Source organism: Triticum urartu, chromosome 5A (assembly GCF_056163025.1).
Source record: "Triticum urartu cultivar PI428250 chromosome 5A, HENAU_Tu73, whole genome shotgun sequence".
Lineage (NCBI taxonomy): Eukaryota > Viridiplantae > Streptophyta > Magnoliopsida > Poales > Poaceae > Triticum > Triticum urartu.
In genome coordinates, this window is record NC_141877.1 from 270520646 (window position 1) to 270539876 (window position 19231).

Consider the following 19231-nt stretch of genomic DNA (forward strand, 5'->3'; position numbering starts at 1 on the left):
AAACCCTCAATGAAATAGAAGCAATTGGGCAATCAAATTAATGAAAAAATCAATCAGAAACAAAAAAGAACAAAGCAATTGTTCCTAATCAAAAAAAGAAACATCGCTTGTTTCTGGGCCTCATTTATCCTTTGTGAGCCTATTGCAACTTGACTCTCTTTGGGCCCGTGAACTAGGTTTTTTTTCTAGCAGAACTGACAAACTCGATGACAAAAGTTTGGCAAGTGCGAGAGAGAAGAGATGAACTTGATGTATATCCCTTGTGCTGCTCAAGTACTGCTTACTGTCATCTGACGAGCTAGGGTATGATCCAACACTCGAGGTTATTAGCTAACAAAATAATCCTATCACTGAACTGGTAGTTGTCTTCTGCCGAAACTGAAAGTGTCGAAACATAACAGTAAATTGCATACATTCAGAGATCGACAGTTGCACTAAACAGAGTTGCATTTGAGATAAACAGACTTGGATTGCTAAACAGTGGCAACAACAGTAGACAAACATCTCTAACGAGAGGTGGCCATCAAGTAAAAATTTCCTAGAGCAAGTATTCCTAAAGCTATCAGATTGGATTGCTTCTTCAACTCAATCAGCTGCTTGAAGTTCTTGTTCATCTTCTTCATTTCCGTCTTCAGTTCGACATCTACCACCATCGGGTATTCTGGACGCGCTGCTGCTGCCGGAGCGGCACTGTCATGGGGCAGATTGAACTCGCGGATTGCATTCCCCCTCGAATCCAGCAAGCCCAACCCTTGAAGCCTCTGGATGTAATCATCCATCCACTCGAAATGGTGGCATTTCTTCACAATCTGAAAACGAAATCACGTAACCTAAATCCCAAATCTGATAGATTTTTGAGAAATTAGAGATAAAGGATGCGAGGAAAACTCAGATCTAACCTGCCCCTCCGGCTTGCTCTTGCATTTGACGAACTCGCGCCCAAAGTTCCCATTCTTCTCCTCCTTCGAAGTCAACCGCTTCAGTGGCGCAGTCCGTGGGCAGTCAGTGCATCGAGTCATCGGCACTGGACCATACACCGGCCGCGTGGAACGGGGGGCTGACGAGGAGGTCGACATATCACCGGAGAGGAAGAAATAGAGGAATTGCTCGAGAGGAAGAAGAACGAGAAGATGGGGAAAGAAACAGAGGAACTGCTCAAGATCTGCTCGATGCCTTTGTCTGTCAGATGGAGAAGAGGAGAAGGGGAAGCTATATTGATGATTTGCCACATTGTATTTTGCAGTTTGAATATTTGAACCAACTCATAACACTGACATGTGGTGGTCATGTGCGAAAAATACAATTTCATATGTAAAGTGGGGCCGATCATAAAAACCCGAGAAGGACAGTGCAGTAGTCAATCAGGATGCAAAACCAGCATCGCGCGGATCGCGCATGCCTGCCCCCACATCTGACGGGTGGTGTTTGGCGCTTGGTAGGATCCGACGGCGGACGTTCGACGCTAGGGTTTGGAGCATTTCTGCGGGGTTATGAGCCAGTCAACGGGGTTATTAGGGTTTGACCAGATTTCAAATGTCCATAACTAAATTAGAAAAAATCGCAAAAATATTTAAAAAAATGTAGTTCGTCTGTTTATGAGACCTAGTTACCATAAAAAAAATATAAACTCGGTATAGGGGAGTTTTTTTGAAAAATCGTTTTTTGAAAGTGATCTGTCGAAATCAAGTTCAAATGTTTTTAAAAAATTCAAAAAAATTCAAAATGTTGTAATTCTTGCGCACATAGCCGTCATATGTGACAAGGTTATGAGAAAAAAATATAAACTTGGTGTAGGTCATTTTCATGAAAAAGGGCTTCACACAAATGAGCTATGTTCAGAGTTCGTAGAATAGGGAGAGAGGGTTTAGGGTTTGAAAATAATCAAAATAATTCAAAAAAACAGAAAAATCTCCATAGCTTCATTTTGGAGTGAATAAGAAGGATCTGAACTTAATTTTTCATATTCATATCTAAAACGTGTTATTTGACGGTTTTGAATTAAAAGCATATTTTTTCAAAAAAATGTAGTAATATGAATATTAATCAATAAATAGTGAGACTTTCTTTTTACCCTATATATATGGAACAAGTGTTAATAAATATATATATGCCTCATTTAGACAAGGTAAAAAAACTTGATTTCAAATAGGGTTGTTTACCCTAGCTTCTGAGCTTGTTTCTCGCACATTTCTCATTCGGACTGTTCACCTATGAATATTGGACTTCAAATGCTCGATCAAATACATTGCAAAAAGCAATGAACCTCCAATGTTCAACTTCAACTTTGGCTCGAATCCAAATTTTGGCACAAATTCAAATATTGATTTAAATTCAAATTTTGATGGAAACTTGAATTCTGACTCAAATAAGAAAGCAAAGTAGAAGCAACATTATTACAACTGATAAGTTTTCACAGTAGCTCAAATCTACAAAGTTTTAAGATGCCAACATCTTAATACAAATCTACCAAGTTTTAAGCGATCGACTCGCCCTCAAATTGACAACACAAACATTTCACAACAACTTAATTCAAATTTTCGACTTGCTCCTTGTGTATATAGCTGGATTCACCGTCTTGCTCCTGGTTTCCCTAGTTGAGATGCTCTTTTCTTTCATACTCTTGTTCCTTTTGATCTTTACTTGGGGTTTTCATCGTGGAGGTCAAAAAAAACTTGATTTCAAATAGGGTTGTTTACCCTAGCTTCTGAGCTTGTTTCTAGCACATTTCTCATTCGGACTGTTCACCTACGAATATTGGACTTCAAATGCTCGATCAAATACATTGCACAGAGCATTGAACCTCCAATGTTCAACTTCAACTTTGGCTCGAATCCAAATTTTGGCACAAATTCAAATATTGATTTAAATTCAAATTTTGATGGAAACTTGAATTCTGACTCAAATAAGAAAGCAAAGTAGAAGCAACATTATTACAACTGATAAGTTTTCACAGTAGCTCAAATCTACAAAGTTTTAAGATGCCAACATCTTAATACAAATCTACCAAGTTTTAAGCGACCGACTCGCCCTCAAATTGAGAACACAAACATTTCCCAACAACTTAATTCAAATTTTCGACTTGCTCCTTGTGTATGCGGCTGGATTCACCGTCTTGCTCTTGGTTTCCCTAGTTGAGATGCTCTTTTCTTTCATACTCTTGTTCCTTTTGATCTTTACTTGGGGTTTTCATCGTGGAGGTGCTGATGGAGTAGTTCCACTCGCCGAGCACTTGACGGTCATCTATGGGTTCAGTAATCTTTAAAGGCACAATTGGAAAAATTACCCCCTCCTCTTCCTCTCTTATAGTGTAATGCCCCGGACACACCCGCCGGTGGTCGTTACTCCTGGCGGGATCTAGACTGGCCCCATAGATCAATACTAGTCTTTTCTGCGCACTTTGTCCTCACTCGTGCGCACCCGGGAGCAACTTCCCGGTCGGTCACCCATCCTGAAACTACTCCAAGCTGAGCACGCTTAACTTTGGAGTTCTTTCTGAATGGGCTCCCGGAAAAGAAGGAATTCCTTATTGATGTGAGTAGTCTATCATCCCTAATAAGCCAGGCTATCACATATAGCTTCAAAACCATCAAAGGCCATGGTTTCAAAATCTTCTGCTTCTTCATCTCTTGGCCTTTTCTCCCTAGAGCTGGTAAATAAAGTTATAAGCCATAGGCAAAAAAGAGAACAAATGCAAACAAAAGGGTAGCTGCATTCTACAAATGCAAACACATACCAAGATGCTTCATTTGCTGCTGCATTCTCCACTGCTTCATTTGCTGATGCATTCTCCACTGCATCTTCAGTCTCCATTGTTGATGCATTCTCCTCTACATCTTCAGTCTCCGTTGTTGCTGCATTCTCCTCAGCATTGGCTGATGTCCATCTTTCCTCCTCTCCAAATGATGCATCCACTGCATTGTTACAAAGCCTAGCAATATTCCCCAGAACTCCACATTTTTTGCATGCACGCTTCTTTGGTAGACGACCCTCCTCACCTGCTCTAATCCTCTGGTTCCTTGGTCTTTCTGGTAGTCTAGTAATGACAGGAGCGTGGAGTTTGAACCCTGGATCTACTATGTTCCATTGATCTTTCCCCAAGAGTGCAGGCACATTGTCAGCATAAGCAGCCATAAATTTGGCAACAGAGAAATACTCAGAGCAATATTGATCAGCTTCACCATCTGCACCCCCGATAACGGTCATCAGATGTAGGGCATGTATGCATGGCTTCCCACGGATCTGCCATTGCCTACAAGTACATTCTCTAGTACTTAGGTTCACAGGATACCTCCATACCCTATTTTTAGTGTCAGTATAAGTAACCTCTCCCTCATATGTACCAGATCAAATACATTTCATCTTCAGTCCTATTGCCTTCAAGTGCAATGCCTTAATCAGTGATGGGAGCATTTGATGACCAACATATTGTGTTTCTGCAATTCTTTTGCGAACATCCATCTTTATCATGATCATCTGCCTCATCTTGTTAAATGCTTGCCACAACAAGAGCCCTTTCACTGACTTGAACTTTGAATTGAAGCATTCTGCAAGGTTACTGGTCACATAATCTACTTTGCAGATTTCATTGAATTTGCTTCTTGACCACATCTTGCCATGATGTGCATCCATGTACTCCTTCACAAGAGGATTTTGAGCATACAACACTCTCAAATGGTGTTCATGCTTCCTTTTGCTGCATGTGTATGATGTTGGCCATAAGTTCTCATCATAAACTTTACCTTTGAACTTCTTTTTGAAATTATGCCCTAGGTGTCACATACATTCCCTATGCTCCACTCCAGGGAATACAATTTCTACTGCACTCTCTAAACCCTTGGAAGCATCTGTGTGTATAGCTAAACCTGGGGGTGTGCCTATAATGTTGCGCAACTGCTGCAGAAACCAGACCCAACTTTCCTCAGACTCTGCCTCCACCACACCAAATGCAACTAGGAATAGCCAGTTGTGTCCATCAACTGCAGAAGCTGCTACTAGTTGTCCTCTCCATCTTCCAGTCAAATGTGTAGCATTTATAGCCAAATAGGGCCTGCAACCATCTAGAAACCCCTGCCAGCAAGCCTTGAAACAAACAACAGCCCTTCTGAAGCACTCCTTCTCAAATGACTTCCCTTTTATTTTGAATGGAACTATATGCTTGTCAATCTCTACAACACTCCCTGGACTTGCCATCTCCACTTCAGCTTTGAAAGTGTAAAGCAGCTGAAAACTGTCATTCCATTGACCATTAATTCTGTCAAGAGCCTTTTCCCTAGCATTGAAAATTCTCATGTAAGGAATTTCTATCTTGTACTTCTCAAAAAGCTTCCCATGGAGTGCTGTTGGACCTAGTCCAGGTTCTTCTCTCAGCCAATCCAATATAGCATCTGCCACCCACCTAGTTTTTGCTAGCTTGGTTTTGGCCTTCCCCCCTCCCCTCCAGGTGGACAGGTGCGCTTGTGTGGGTTTTTCTTTATCTGAAACAAAATAAAAGGGTAAAAACAGTTAAGAAACCTTACTCAATGATCTGAAACTAAATTACTAACTGAACTTGGATTACCTGAATATATTTGCTCTTTCTCATATGAGATGCATGCAACTTCCACCTACACCTAGGATATGGACAAAAAACTGTGAACCTTGCTGGCTCACTCCTTTTAATCTTATAGGTGTTTTCAGATATAATGCACCATGTTGTCACTGCATTTCGACGGTCCACCATTGATTGGAAAATGGTACCTACACTAAGCTCAGGTTTTTCCCTGTTCCACTCAATTGTTGGCATGTCATCACCATCATATTCATCCTCGATTAAGCTGTCCATGTTCTCCACCTTCTGTTCATCATCAGTGTCATCAAACCTAGCTTGGCTGATGGGCTCCTCCATATATTCATCATCCACTGCTTGTTGACTGGCTACATCGACCAGTTCAGGAAACATCATCTCGTCTTCATCATCATTTGTAGGCACTGCCTCGTCAGGTTCTGCATCTTCTTCTACACCAACTGTAGAAGGTACACGAGAAGCAGCAGCTGAATCGGAACCAGAATTGGCAGCAGGCATGTTGTGGCTCCATGAACCACTTGCTTTACTTGGTGTCGACCTACAAGGAGTGCTGGGGTGCTGTCTATTAGCACAGACAGATGATGTCTGAACTCCCTTCCCCTTCGCCCGTTCTGCGCGTGGCTGAAGCACATCGATTTGGAGTTTACCGAATCGGCAACCAGCAATCCCAGCAAAAGGCAACGGCATATGATCGTCGCAAGTTAGTGGGAGAAATCTTTGCTCGTCACTGCTGAAGTAATTCAGCTCAACAGCATCGACATCACTCCAGGGATAGGTGTTTCGGAGCTCATCTCGCAAATCTTTGAAAGATATGCTGGTTTCTACCACTTTGGGATAGAAAAATGATGAAATCAAATGCGGTTTAGTACCACGCAACACACTAGTTTCCATTCTAATTGCCAGTCGAAAAGCCGGTGCGAGATCAATCCTATTTTGTTGAAACAAAGGCTTCAGCTAGCCGGGTAAAATCGAGCACAAATTCGAACTATTCAAGCAAACAGAAGTCAAATACGGCCTACAATATGACTTAGAACGTTAATTCGAGAGGAAACGATGCTTACCCAGGTTTAATCCATGAATTATCTGCCGCGGATTCGACCCAATCCTCTCCACGGTTGACTGCCTTCCAGGCGTCCTCACTCAACATCGCTATGTAATCCCAGATGGGGAGGTGGGCTATATCTGGCGGAGACGCCGCGTCGCCGATGAACGGAATAGGGGCATAGGGTGGAGGAAACAACTGCTATGGACGCGGCACGACACCGGCGGAGGGGGCGGGGTGACGCGGTGCGGTGCGGCCTGTCTAGATCTGTTTTAGATTCAGACAAGCTGCCCAATACGTGTCTCCTTGCGGTCCCACCCGTCACCAAGCAACGGTCAGACAAAGACTCGGCCCCACTCCTCAGTAATTAACGGCCAATGGATGGTCAAGACGGCAAACGCCCGCTATGAGCATTTGTGAGAGTTTCAGCTAAGGAAGAGGGGGAAAGTGAGCAAAAGTTTGGAGCGTGGGGAAAAGTGAGCACAACTAAGGAACCAGGGGCACTAATTTAAATATCCCAAAATAAAATATATGGAAATTAGGGTAAAATGATTCCCGACATTACAAAATTGGAGAAAAATGGGTTTGAAATTATTTTGGTATTTTTTAAAATGATTTTTATTGGATTTTACTAGAGCTGTAGCATAGTTTGATTTATTTGAATTTTTGTAGATTTTATGTGATGTTAGAAAAATGTTCAGGTTGTAGAAAATCTTTTTCTGAAAATTTTGATATATTACATGCCTAGATTCTATTTTATTTTTTCTCTTTATTTTATTTTCATTGTGTTTAAAAAAACTTTCTCCTGCCGAACTGGGCCGGCCCAGCTAGCCAGCCAGGCCAAGCCCAGCCCAGCGCCGCCTTCCCAGACCCCGAGCCGGTTTCCAGCCGCGCCACGGCGCGCCGTCGCGCCGACCTCGGCGTTTGTGCCAAGGCCGGACTTCCCTGCCTCCTCGCGCAAGGCGCCGCACTCGGGGCCCTTTAAAAGGAGCTGAACCCCCTCTCTCTCTCCTCGCGCCGCCCCCTTTCTTCCCCGCATCGCGCTGCCGCCGCCTACTGCCGCTTTCGGCCGCCGCCGCCCGCACTGCACGCCACCGCCGCCCGCGCTTTGCCCGCTGCCGCGTGAAGCCACCGCCGCCGAGCGCCATCGCCGGAGCCCCGCGCCGCCTGCCGGAGTTCGCCGATCCACCGCTGCCGCCAGAAAAAAAACCGCCGCCGCTGGTTTACGTCGGAAAACCCCGAACCGGTAATAAGACCGCCCCAGTCCGGTTTAGTTTTTTTGGTTTTGTTTTTAAAGCCGATTTTATTTTAGTTAGGTTAATCAGTAAACGTTCACTAGTTTATCTTCTTTAGCAAACAGTTTTCATTCATTAGCAATCGGTAACGAACGTTCGCTATTTAGTCTTTTCTTTTTCTGTTAGTTTTAGACAGGGACCCATCCATGAATATTTTATTTACAGATTAGTCCCTGTTCTTCAAACCTTCATTACTTTTTACTCATTTGTCCAAATCCAACGAAACCAACGCCCACTTCTTCGTTACGATCCCCTCTATCCAGTAAAACATCTTAAACATGTCTTTGAAAGTTTTAAAAATTGAATTCAAATAGATTTGTATTTGAACTTCGTTTGATCGTAACTTGAGTTTCGTAACTCTGATTTAATTGATTCTTTTTACAAATCGAAGCTCTTGACCTAAGCTTTCTGATAAGGCCAAATCCACCTAATTTTGATACTGTTAGAAATTGTTTTATGTTGCAAGAGTTATTTGCTTGGTTTTGGATGTTTTTTAAATTGTCTTCTTCGTTCTTCCCGATCTTTTGAGTGATTGCTTATGTGTGGTTACTATTGCTTGCTTACGATAGATTGTCCGGAGTGTGATGAGTAGAACTATCAGGAGTTATGAGTGAGAATCATATTCATCAACAGTACGAGGCAAGTTCACACTTTCATCATATCCCTTATTTCCTAGTTTTTATGCATTAGTTTCACCCTCAAACATTGCATGAGTAGGATCTCTTAACTTGTGGGTTTGGGAAGTAGATGATGAGGTAGAACCTATTACCCTTTTTATTATCAAACCCTGGGAGTTACTTCTATGTTATGCTACTTATTGCCATCTATGCTCGTAGACGTGGATTGGGTTTGATTGTATCCATGACAGATGTGAGATTATTAATTAATGGTTTACTTAAGGTGGCTACTTAAACACACATCTGGGTGGATTGGTTGCGGGCACCTGGGGATATACCAGTGCTGTCCTTTTTGGTTCGCCTCCCAGGCTCAAAGGGATCATAAGATTATTCATGCTGGAAACTTCCGTGTGCAGCCACAAGCCATTATGGGCTCTGGCATAGTGGAGTAAGTTGTGGGAAACCTTTCCATGATGGGCTAGCAGATGTAGGGGATTGTAGGTGTACCGGCCTATCTATCGGTTAAGGGGACCTCTTCGGAAAGACTGTGTCTCAGTCATACGTTTCTCAAACACCATCTAGTGCGAGAAATCCAACGGATGAGATTGAGTCTTGTGGGGAAAAGTGTGCAAACCTCTGCAGAGTGTACAAACTAATCATGATTAGCCGTGTCCCCGGTTATGGACAATCTTGAGTATCTGGTTCTTAAATTATCATGTTGATCTCATCACTTTATTTAATTAACGGGTTGGGTTAATGATTATTCTAATTGGGATTGAGCTGGAGGAACCTTCTCAATGTTTTCAACAAACTTTGTAGTTAAATAAAATATATTCCTTTGCTGTAGGAAAAAAATGGCTTTATGCAAAAATAAACTTAGAGCTTTCCACCAGCCAAATATGCATGTAGTAGCTATTATTCATCATTATCCTATCGTGTGAATTTGCTAGTACATTCAACAACGTCTCATGTTGCAGGATTCTTACGACGAGTAAGTGATACGTTAGGGTTACGATTTCTACACTCAACTTTGCCATTGGTGTTGATGGGAATCCACAACCTTTGTTACTTTTGCTATTTGGATTGAGGTAATAGTATTTACGTTACTTTATAGATGTGATCTACCTCTGTTATAAATCCTCGAGTATTGTGTGTGTCAGCATACCGATCCAGGGATGACACTTAAGCACAGAGACTTGACCTTCTGAGGTCGTGTCGCTACAACATGGAGTTCGGCTTTGAGGAGTAGTTAGGAGGTCCCAGGCAGGAGGCCTTGCCTTTTCGATTGTTGCTAGTTTTGTGCTAGCCTTCTTAAGGCAAACTTGTTTAACTTATGTCTGTACTCAGATATTATTGCTTCCGCTGACTCTTGTGTATTCGAGCTTCTGTATCGAGCCCTCGAGGCCCCTGGCTTGTAATATAAAGCTTGTATGACTTTAATTTGTGTTTAGAGTTGTGTTGTGATATCTTCCCGTGAGTCCCTGATCTTGATCGTACACGTTTGCATGTATGATTAGTGTACGGTCAAATCGAGGGCGTCACAATGACCTTCGCAGCATCTACAAAGAGGGGAATAGGGCGCCAATCACCAATGTTTTCAAGTTGCTGAAAGATTGTAGCGATGAGGATGAGGTTATGATAAATAGGAGATGGGCACTCATTGCGTTGGCAATAGTTGTGTGCCCTGTCACTGGCAATATGGTTAACCTTGAGTATCTAGCTTCGCTTGAAGACATGTCTTAGGTGCGTGCCTTCGCTCGGGATGAGCACTTATTGACACGAGCAATGGAGGAGGTTTTAGTCTTTCAAGAGAACAAGAGGATGCAAGAAACAATGGAAAATATGGTAGAGCTTCAAATTCGATCATGCCTTCCCATGTTAGCGGTATGCAATGTTTCCATGATGAACACCTACATCTTTTTCTGTGTTGCATGAAACTGTTCATACATCTCTATAGCTCACATTCATGTTTTTGTTGGCTAATGTATTTTTCTCATTCTATGCAGATCATATACATGGATTGCCTTGATATCCTGGCCAGCCTCCTGAACAAGCATGTCATTGATTATTCTGTGTCGAGGATACATTTTTTGTCTTTCAAAAGGATTTCGATTGGGTGGATAAAGTGGACAAGAACAAGCTTACTCACGTCCAACCTTTCTATGGGAAACATACGCAAGTAATTTTGATACGCCCCTTATATATTTTGTTTTGCCAATGTAGTCTAACATTTCCCTGTTCTCTGGCCACTGATTTTTGCATGTAGCAATCTTTGAATTTTCTTTCCAACTTATGGCAACCTTATCTTTTACTCTACCACTCATGTTGTTTTTTGTTTTCCTTTTTGGTTCCTAGTTTCGGCTTCTGTGCAACACACTGTATGCCGCACAACTTCTGGAACAGGGAATTGGTGATGAAGCAGCTAGTGGGCAAGGAAGCCAAATTGAAGGTGCTAAAATTCAAGCAAAGGACTCTCAATCAAATGAGGCTCAACCAAATGTTGAGGTTGAACCACACCTATCATCATCGCTCAACGATTGGCTGCAACAATCATTCCCTAGCATGCAAGATCTAAGGGTACTTTTTCCATCTCCATTTTCTCGGTTGTTTGTATTCATTTTCACCTCTCTTTTTACCTTTGCCTCTGCATTAATTTTGTACCCAGTTGCAATTGTATACAATTTTTTGCTACATCCTTTACTCTGATGTGCTACAACCATGTTCTGTTTTGCTACATAGGGTTTAATTTCATACCTACTTATTTTTTGCTACATCCATATGCCTAGTGTGCTACAACTACATTCTGTTTTTGCTTCATCTATATCAGAATTTTGCTACAACCATATCAGTAATTTGCTATATAGAGGCATGGATCCTTATTTTTGCTTCATCCACAAAAGTAAATTGCTACAAACACATTTGTGTTTTGATACATAGTGATACAGTAACATACCTACTTGTTTTTCTCTTCATCCATACCTCCAATGTCATACAACCACATTGTATTTTTGTTACATCCATACTTTTCAAAAGTTACATATAGATGACTAAATTTGTTTAACACATGCCTTCTTGTAGGTACCAACTCAGTTCCAAATGTTGTATGACAAGCACAAGGGGATTTTTGCAGCGGAGGTAGATGATGTAGTAGGCAAGTTTGGATAGTGCTTAACGGGATTGCAGTGCAACCGGATAGCCGCTCTCCTTCGTGATGTTGGAGACACCATCATAGCTACCGATGAGCCTAGCTTTTCCTTTGCAGCACCTAGCATGGATGAATGCCGTGGAAAAGAGAATGATGCTAAAGCTCAAATGTTGGCATTGATGCTCAAGCTCAAGATAAAGCTGCAACACCTAGCATGAACAAGGATGAAGTCAATGGAGAGCTGAAAAAGAACCAACAAGTTGCAACAGAGGCTGCTGAAACTCGTGAGCAACAAAGAGTGAGTTTTGAGATGGAACACTGTTGAAAATATGCCCTAGAGGCAATAATAAAGTGGTTATTATTTTATTTCCTTATTCATGATAAAGGTTTATTATTCTTGCTAGAATTTTATTGACCAGAAACTTAAATACATGTGTGGATACATAAACAAATACCGTGTCGCTAATGAGCCTCTACTAGACTAGCTTGTTGATCAAAAGATGGTTAAGATTTCCTAACCATACATATGTGTTGTCACTTGATAACGGGATCACATCATTAGGATGATGATGTGATGGATGAGACCCATCCGTTAGCTTAGCATATGATCGCTGATTTTATTGCTACTTCTTTATTAATGTCAGATACATATTCCTTCGACCATGAGATCATGCAACTCTCGGATAGCGGAGGAATGCCTTGTGTGCTATCAAACGTCTCAACTTAATTGGGTGATCATAAAGATGCTCTACAAGTATCTCCGAAGGTGTCTGTTGAGTTGGCATGGATCGAGATTGGGATTTGTCACTCTGTGTAACAGAGAGGTATCTCTTGGCCCTCTTGGTAATACAGCATCACAAGAAGCTTGCAAGCAAAGTGACTGAGGAGTTAGTTGCAAGATTATGTATTACAGAACGAGTAAAGAGACTTGCCGGTGACGAGATTGAACTAGGTATGGATATACCGACGATCGAATCTCGAGCAAGTAACATACCGACAGACAAAGAGAATTACGTATGTTGTCATAAAGGTTTGACGGATAAAGATCTTCGTACAATATGTAGGAACCAATATGGGCATCCAGGTACCGCCATTGGTTATTGATTAGAGAAGCGTCTCGGTCATGTCTACATCATTCTCGAACCCGTAGGGTTCGCACGCTTAACGTTCGTTGATGATATAGTATTATATGAGTTATGTGAATTGGTGACCGAATGTTTTTTGGAGTCCCGTATGAGATCATGGACATGACAAGGAGCTCCGGAATGGTCCAGAGGTAAATATTGATATATAGGACGATACTATTTGGTCTCCGGAAAGGTTTTGGAATGCACCGGGTATTTATCGGATCACCGAAAGGGGTTCTAGGAGGCCACGGGGAGATATTGGGCTTAACGGGCCAAAAGAGGGGAGCACACCAGCCCACAAGGGGCTGGCGCGCCCCACCTCATAGGCGCTGGCCCTAGGGAACGAACGGGAGAGGGATAGCCCCCTCTTACCTTCTCTTCCATGTGAGAAAAAGGAAACGGGGCGCCTCCCCTCCTGCCTTCTCCCTGCGCCATAGGAATGAAGGGGGCACACCTAGGGAAAGAGCCCAGGGCGCCCACCGGCCCCCTTGGGGCGCCCCTATGAGTAGAGGGAGAGGGGCAACACACACCACGATCCCCAAGCCATGTGCGGCATCCCGTCTCCCTCTAGTTCTAGTTCCTCCTCTGTCCACGTCCGTTATGCTTGGCGAAGCCCTGCGGATAGTTTCACCACCATCGTCACCACGCTGCCATGCTTTCAGAACTCATCTACTACTTCGCCTCTCTTGCTGGATTGAGAAGGCGAGGACGTCATCGAGCTGAACGTGTGCTAAACGCGGAGGTGCCGTACGTTCAGTACTTAATCGGGACGGATCATGAAGGTGTACGACTACATTGACTACGTTGATAAACGCTTCCGCTTAGCAATCTACGAGGGTATGTAGATGCTCTCCCTCTCTCGTAGCTATGCATCTCCATGCATAGATCTTGTGTGTGCGTAGAATTTTTTGTTTTCCATGCGATGTTCCCCAACAAAGGCAACGTCACACCTCACAACCCCCCATTCTTCTATGATGCACCCAGGAGTGCAACAGCCGGCATTTGGGACGATGAGCCATCATGTGAGTTGTTCCCAAAGGGCTCCGAAGACTATGAGTTGATGCATTGCATGGATGAGCCTATAATCAAGAAGAGCACATTAAGCCCCATCCATGCCAACATCCATGTGTTTTCTATTTTAGACGATGATGATAACCCAAGTATGCTTCCTTCCTCCTGCATCATTTCTTTTGTTTTTCTCCATGTAATTTTTCGCATTTGTGTGATTGCAGCAAATTCTTTGTGCAATCCCTTGTAAACTCATCCATTTATTTTTGTTACGGCTCCTACGATGGTCGCTACAAAAGAGCAAATTGTTGATGTAAGCAGCGGCCCTAGCACACATGACAGGAACACTAGGAAGAAGAGGATGGCTAAAGTTTCGACCGTAAAAAATACCAAGGCAAAGAAGCAAAAGGTCGATGAAGTTGTAGCTATGTATGAGAAGTATGTTCGGCATGGAAAACCATTGAGGAGAACATTCCCCAATGAACAACCGTGAGCTACCTAAGCCCTATCAGTTTTTTCTTTTTATTCTTTATTTTTCTACGTGAAACAAATGATTCATTCGACTGGAACTATGGTAAGGACACCTTTCGCCAAGATAGGTGGGTTTTTCATGGGATACAAGAAATTCCTCGTATGCTTCAAGCCTCGCGGGGATATGAATGATGAGGTTATGTCACTATGTATCGAGATGCACAACCTCGCATCTCATGCAGAAAGCAATTAGGCTGTGAAGAAATACATGTTCTCAGTCCACGGAGTGGTAAGTTTTTGTAAAAACAAGCAATGCTTCATTCCTTTTTTTCCACATTTCTGTTGCAACACACACTAACCATTTTGTTGTTTCTTTCAAGTAGATCCTATTAAAACAAGACCCATCAACCTTCCAACCATCAGTTCTCATGCCTGAGCTTGAAAGGGCTATCAAAAAGTTCGAGATTCAAAATTTTGACCTCGTAAGTTTCCCGAGAGCCTTCTTTTGTTTCACACCACAAATACTTTCAAATATATATCCGACAATGTGACGCGGCTGTAACATTTTTATATGTTCTAAGTCCCTTTGCCTTCTTTTGTTTTTTTCTAGCTCTTTTCGACAATTGTTCATGATCGCCATTGGATAGTCGTTTGCGCAAACTTGCTTCACAAGCAGTGGGATGTATTCGACTCACTCCATGCAAAAGGGAAACAATCTCCTTTGAAGAAGCATGCCAATAACCTGGTAGGCTCATGCTCTCTTTTTAATTTCTGTTTTCCCTCGATTCATCTACATAAATCCCCTACTGTCATCTTTACACACCACATTTTCTTTCAAACTTTTGTGTGTGTTTTTGGTGGTAGATCACAAACTTTGCAACTCTCACACAAGAGTGCGATGAATTCAATCTCAATGTTGCATCCTTCGCCCGTGTTGACCTAGAGGACTACCCAAAGCAAAATAACCTGTGAGTTTTCTTTTTTCTTTTGATTCAATCATGTGTTACTTTTCAACGATTTGTTGTTTCCACTCTATATATGGGAACTATGATGGAGAACTTTTTTATCTCATAGGTGTGATTGTGGCTTTTTCGGGCTCAAATATGTGAAGAACTATGATGGAAAGGTCGTGAGAGAGTTTAAGCAGGTATACATTTTATTATTTTGTCTTGTCATTTTGTTACAATCTAATTTCTTTGTTTTCAATACTTATGCAACAAAAGAATAACTAGTAACATACTTGCTTCTCTTTTGCATTCACTTTTACAGGAAGACAAAACATGATACCGCATGGATCTGGCGTACAACCTCTTCATTCACCCAATGAACAATGCCCCCAAGGAGCGTGTATTGAAGGAAGAGTTGGCAACTTCATTTTTTGGAAGGTTCAAATGAACAAACTCGTTTGTTTGTTAGGTCTAGATCATGTCTGAGGTGGTAGTGTTTTGATAGGATTAGAGTAGTGTGCGTTGGTATGTAAAACGATGATACCTCTGGTAAACATGTGTGTTCTTTTGGTATGTAAACCGATGATATTTTGTTGGGTTCATAACTTGGTCTTTGGATGAAGCACTTTTCTGTTGCCAACATGATTATGCAAGGACAATTGCTGGAGTATAAATCTTTTATTTTTTGTTTTTTGCTAGATCTAAAATATGAAAATGTTTCAAACTTCATCCATCGAAGTTACAAGGGAAGCTCTATGCATTTTCCCCCTCAAAACCTTTTCTGAAAGTAATATGTGAATGCTACATTGACACACTTTATTTGGTGGAAGCTCATAGAAAATAGCTACAACCTTCTGTCATATTTGTTGCAGAGCCAACATAACTTTTTACCTGCAAATTAGCTGCATCCCTACAATTTTTTTTTGGAAGCATAATGTAAAAAAAACTTCAAAAGTTATTTGCAAAGAAAAGCTACAAAACATTGCTGAATTTTTTTATCCAACTATAGTGCTACATTCTTGCAATTTATTTGTTTCAGGCTCACAGAAAATGTAAACATGTATAGCCAAATTTTGTTGCATAGCCAAATCAACACTTCAAATCAATCAAGGCTTTCTTTCCCAACATGTTATTTGCTTTCAACCATGATTTGAAAAGCTTCAACCATACTTTTAAAAAGTTTCAACCATGATTCTAAAAAGCTTCAACCATGTTTTTAAAAAGCTTCAACCATGATTCTAAAAGGCTTCAACCATGTTTTTAAAAAGCTTCAAACCATGATTATAAAAAGCTTCAACCATGATTCTAAAAAGCTTCAACCATGTTTTTAAAAAGCTTCAACCATGTTTTTAAAAAGCTTTCAACCATATTTAAAAAAAATTGATCAAGTTGTGGTTATAGCAACCACTGAGTACTTTTCTTTTAATTAAGAAAGAAAACCTTGGATCCATGCAAGGCACATGCAACAAATTTGGCACCATCATACTACAAAAAGTAAGCTTTCACAAACATATAATAGTAAGAATCTTTTTAAATCAACTCTCATAAAAAGCAACATTCTACTTTTTCAAACCACACATGTAGTAATATGTTGTAATCACACAAAACAAACAGCTACAACTAGTCAACACAACTGTTATGTAAGCATTTACCATAATTCTTGCATATGCATAGAATTCATGGGGTGTTACAAGGCAATTCATCATTTTTTCCTCATGAAACATCCTAAAGGGTAAGGATTGTTTCGATGCCCGGAGGTTTCGCGCTCGCACTCGCAGCAAGCACAGTAGCAAGGAGTTGGTAGTTCTTCATGTTGTGATCCTCATCTTCACAATATTTGCATGGAGTCTTCTTTTCCCTTGGATTTGGACTCGTTTTTTGCTGCGTCCTTCTTTGTTTTCTTCTTCATTTCATCTTCTCGAAGCTCAGTTAGTGGCTTCCTTCGCTTCTCTTTTCCCTTTGGCCTCCCTTTCTTTGCTGGCTCTGGTGGGTTCCACAGTCCTATGGGGGTGGATTCTACTGCCCTGTACTTGGACCCCCTAAGACTTGTTCATTTGCTGCATGACCTTGGGCTTCTTCATCTCCTGCAACCCCATCCGTTGCTCTAGCTTTCATTGCAGTAACCCCAACAATGCCCTGCTCAATTAGGCCAGAGACAAAATTATAAGCTTCATCATTGAAGCATGCATCATAAGCGATTTTCCCAAACTTCCAACAGAGAGAGTTAAACTTTAGGGTGTTTGTCGTGGGGGCGCCAAAGTGCATAGCTCTATGCCCATCGCACGGATCAGGCGCAAGGTCAGGTGCACTCTTAGACCATCTTGGAAGCATGTAAGTCGCATGTATTGTTTGCACGTTCAGGTGCACCATGACATAGATGATATGTGGGCAGATCAGCCCGCACATCTCAAACATGTTGCAGTTACACATGTATGTGTGATCTTCAGGGGCAACACGCACCATGTACACTTTACAGTTGACGCCATCATTTGTAACAACGCGAAACCAGATGACGTCCCCTTGCACCTGATATTGCAGCCCAAAGCCTGTTGATTTAGCCAATAGTTTTTGAAACTTGGAAAATACCTCTCTGGTATAGAAATCTGCAGCCTGCTTTTCAATGTTGTAACTGCAAACAAAAAAGCTTCCAGCATCAATAAGAATTGCTACATATGTTTCGAAGAAATGTTGCAACCAAACTGTACTGGAAAACAACAACGAAAAAGATACCCAGAGAAACTTAAATGCTACATGACTTGGACTTACTTGTCGCACATTGGTGGCCTCGTAATTTCATTGATGAAGCCAGCATTGTCCTCACGATCAAGCATTAGCTCCTGGTAAAGCTCAAATTATTGCACAAATGTCCAGACTGAGTCTCCATGGTGATTTAAAGTCTCAAAGTAGGAATTTAGGCCCTCAGACCACCCGGCTGTGCTTGTGAATGGGAAGAACTTATTCCTAAAGTACACAGGAGCACACATCTCCCTTCTGTTCCACATGTTTTTGAGGTATTTCTTATCGGCCACACCAAATAACTCGACCATATGCTTCCACCTCTCTTCAAACTCCTCAACGATATCTGAACCATTGATGCAACCATAGAATGCTTCGGCAAAATGCTCATCCTTGCCCAACATCTTCCCTAGTTTTGTTCTTGCAACCCGGAAGACGTGCCACTTGCAACATCTGTGTGTTGAATCAGGGGACACCATTGAGATGGCTGTAGCCATTGCCTGGTCTTGATCACTCATAATGTTCAACAGATGCTCATTATTCATTGCCAACATCCATTGCTGGAAGACCCACTTGAAAGTTTAGATGGTCTCATCAGGTAGCAAAGCACACCCCAAGCAAACGGTGTGTGTGTGTGTGGTTGTTAATGCCAACAATCAGTGCAAAGGGAAGGTTGTAGCGATTTGTGCAGAATGTGGTGTCAAAAAACACACAAACTTTCTACTTTGGATACAAGGCCCTTGTTCTCCCATGAACCCAGAAAAGCACCATGACAGCTCCATCTTCTTATAGCTTTGAAAAAAATGAAGTTGGGGTTCTCCACTTGTCTTCTCGTAAAGTACTCGATGGTCAGCACCAAATCATGCTCTGATAGGCCTCTTTGCAACTTTGCTCTTGCATTTGTCACATCAGTCTTCACATACGGCAAACTCCTTGGATCGCAACAGTGTGCATCTCCAAGAAATCCCATCATATTAGCTGTTGATATGTTGTGATAGTGCAGCAAAGTGATGTACTGCATGTCTGCATCCGGGATCTTTCTGTGAGAGCGGCAAAATCTCCAACGACCCCTCTATAACATCAGTTGGTGTGTGTGATCGGCCTCAAAAACTATCACAACCCAGCTACCGTCTCGGAGGCTAACACCCATATGAGCCTTGCAATCATACCGCTTCAACATGTTCCTTCGCTTCTTGTCGCTCACATCCATATAGATGCCAGCTTGTTTGCTTGCAAATTTTTTATTACTAGCATAACTCATGTCAGCATCATCACATTGA

At 41.9% G+C, this 19231-nt stretch overlaps 1 protein-coding gene across 1 annotated transcript; it reads right to left on the reverse strand.

Moving 5' to 3' along the window:
- Nucleotides 1-506: 506 nt before the first annotated feature.
- Nucleotides 507-1076, reverse strand: LOC147971028 (uncharacterized). The gene is made up of 2 exons (XM_087522825.1): nucleotides 900-1076; nucleotides 507-809 (listed from the first exon to the last, which is right to left on the reverse strand). Exons 1-2 carry the CDS (start codon nucleotides 1074-1076, stop codon nucleotides 507-509), a joined length of 480 nt encoding a protein of 159 aa, XP_087378951.1.
- Between the last annotated feature and the right edge of the window lie 18155 nt (nucleotides 1077-19231).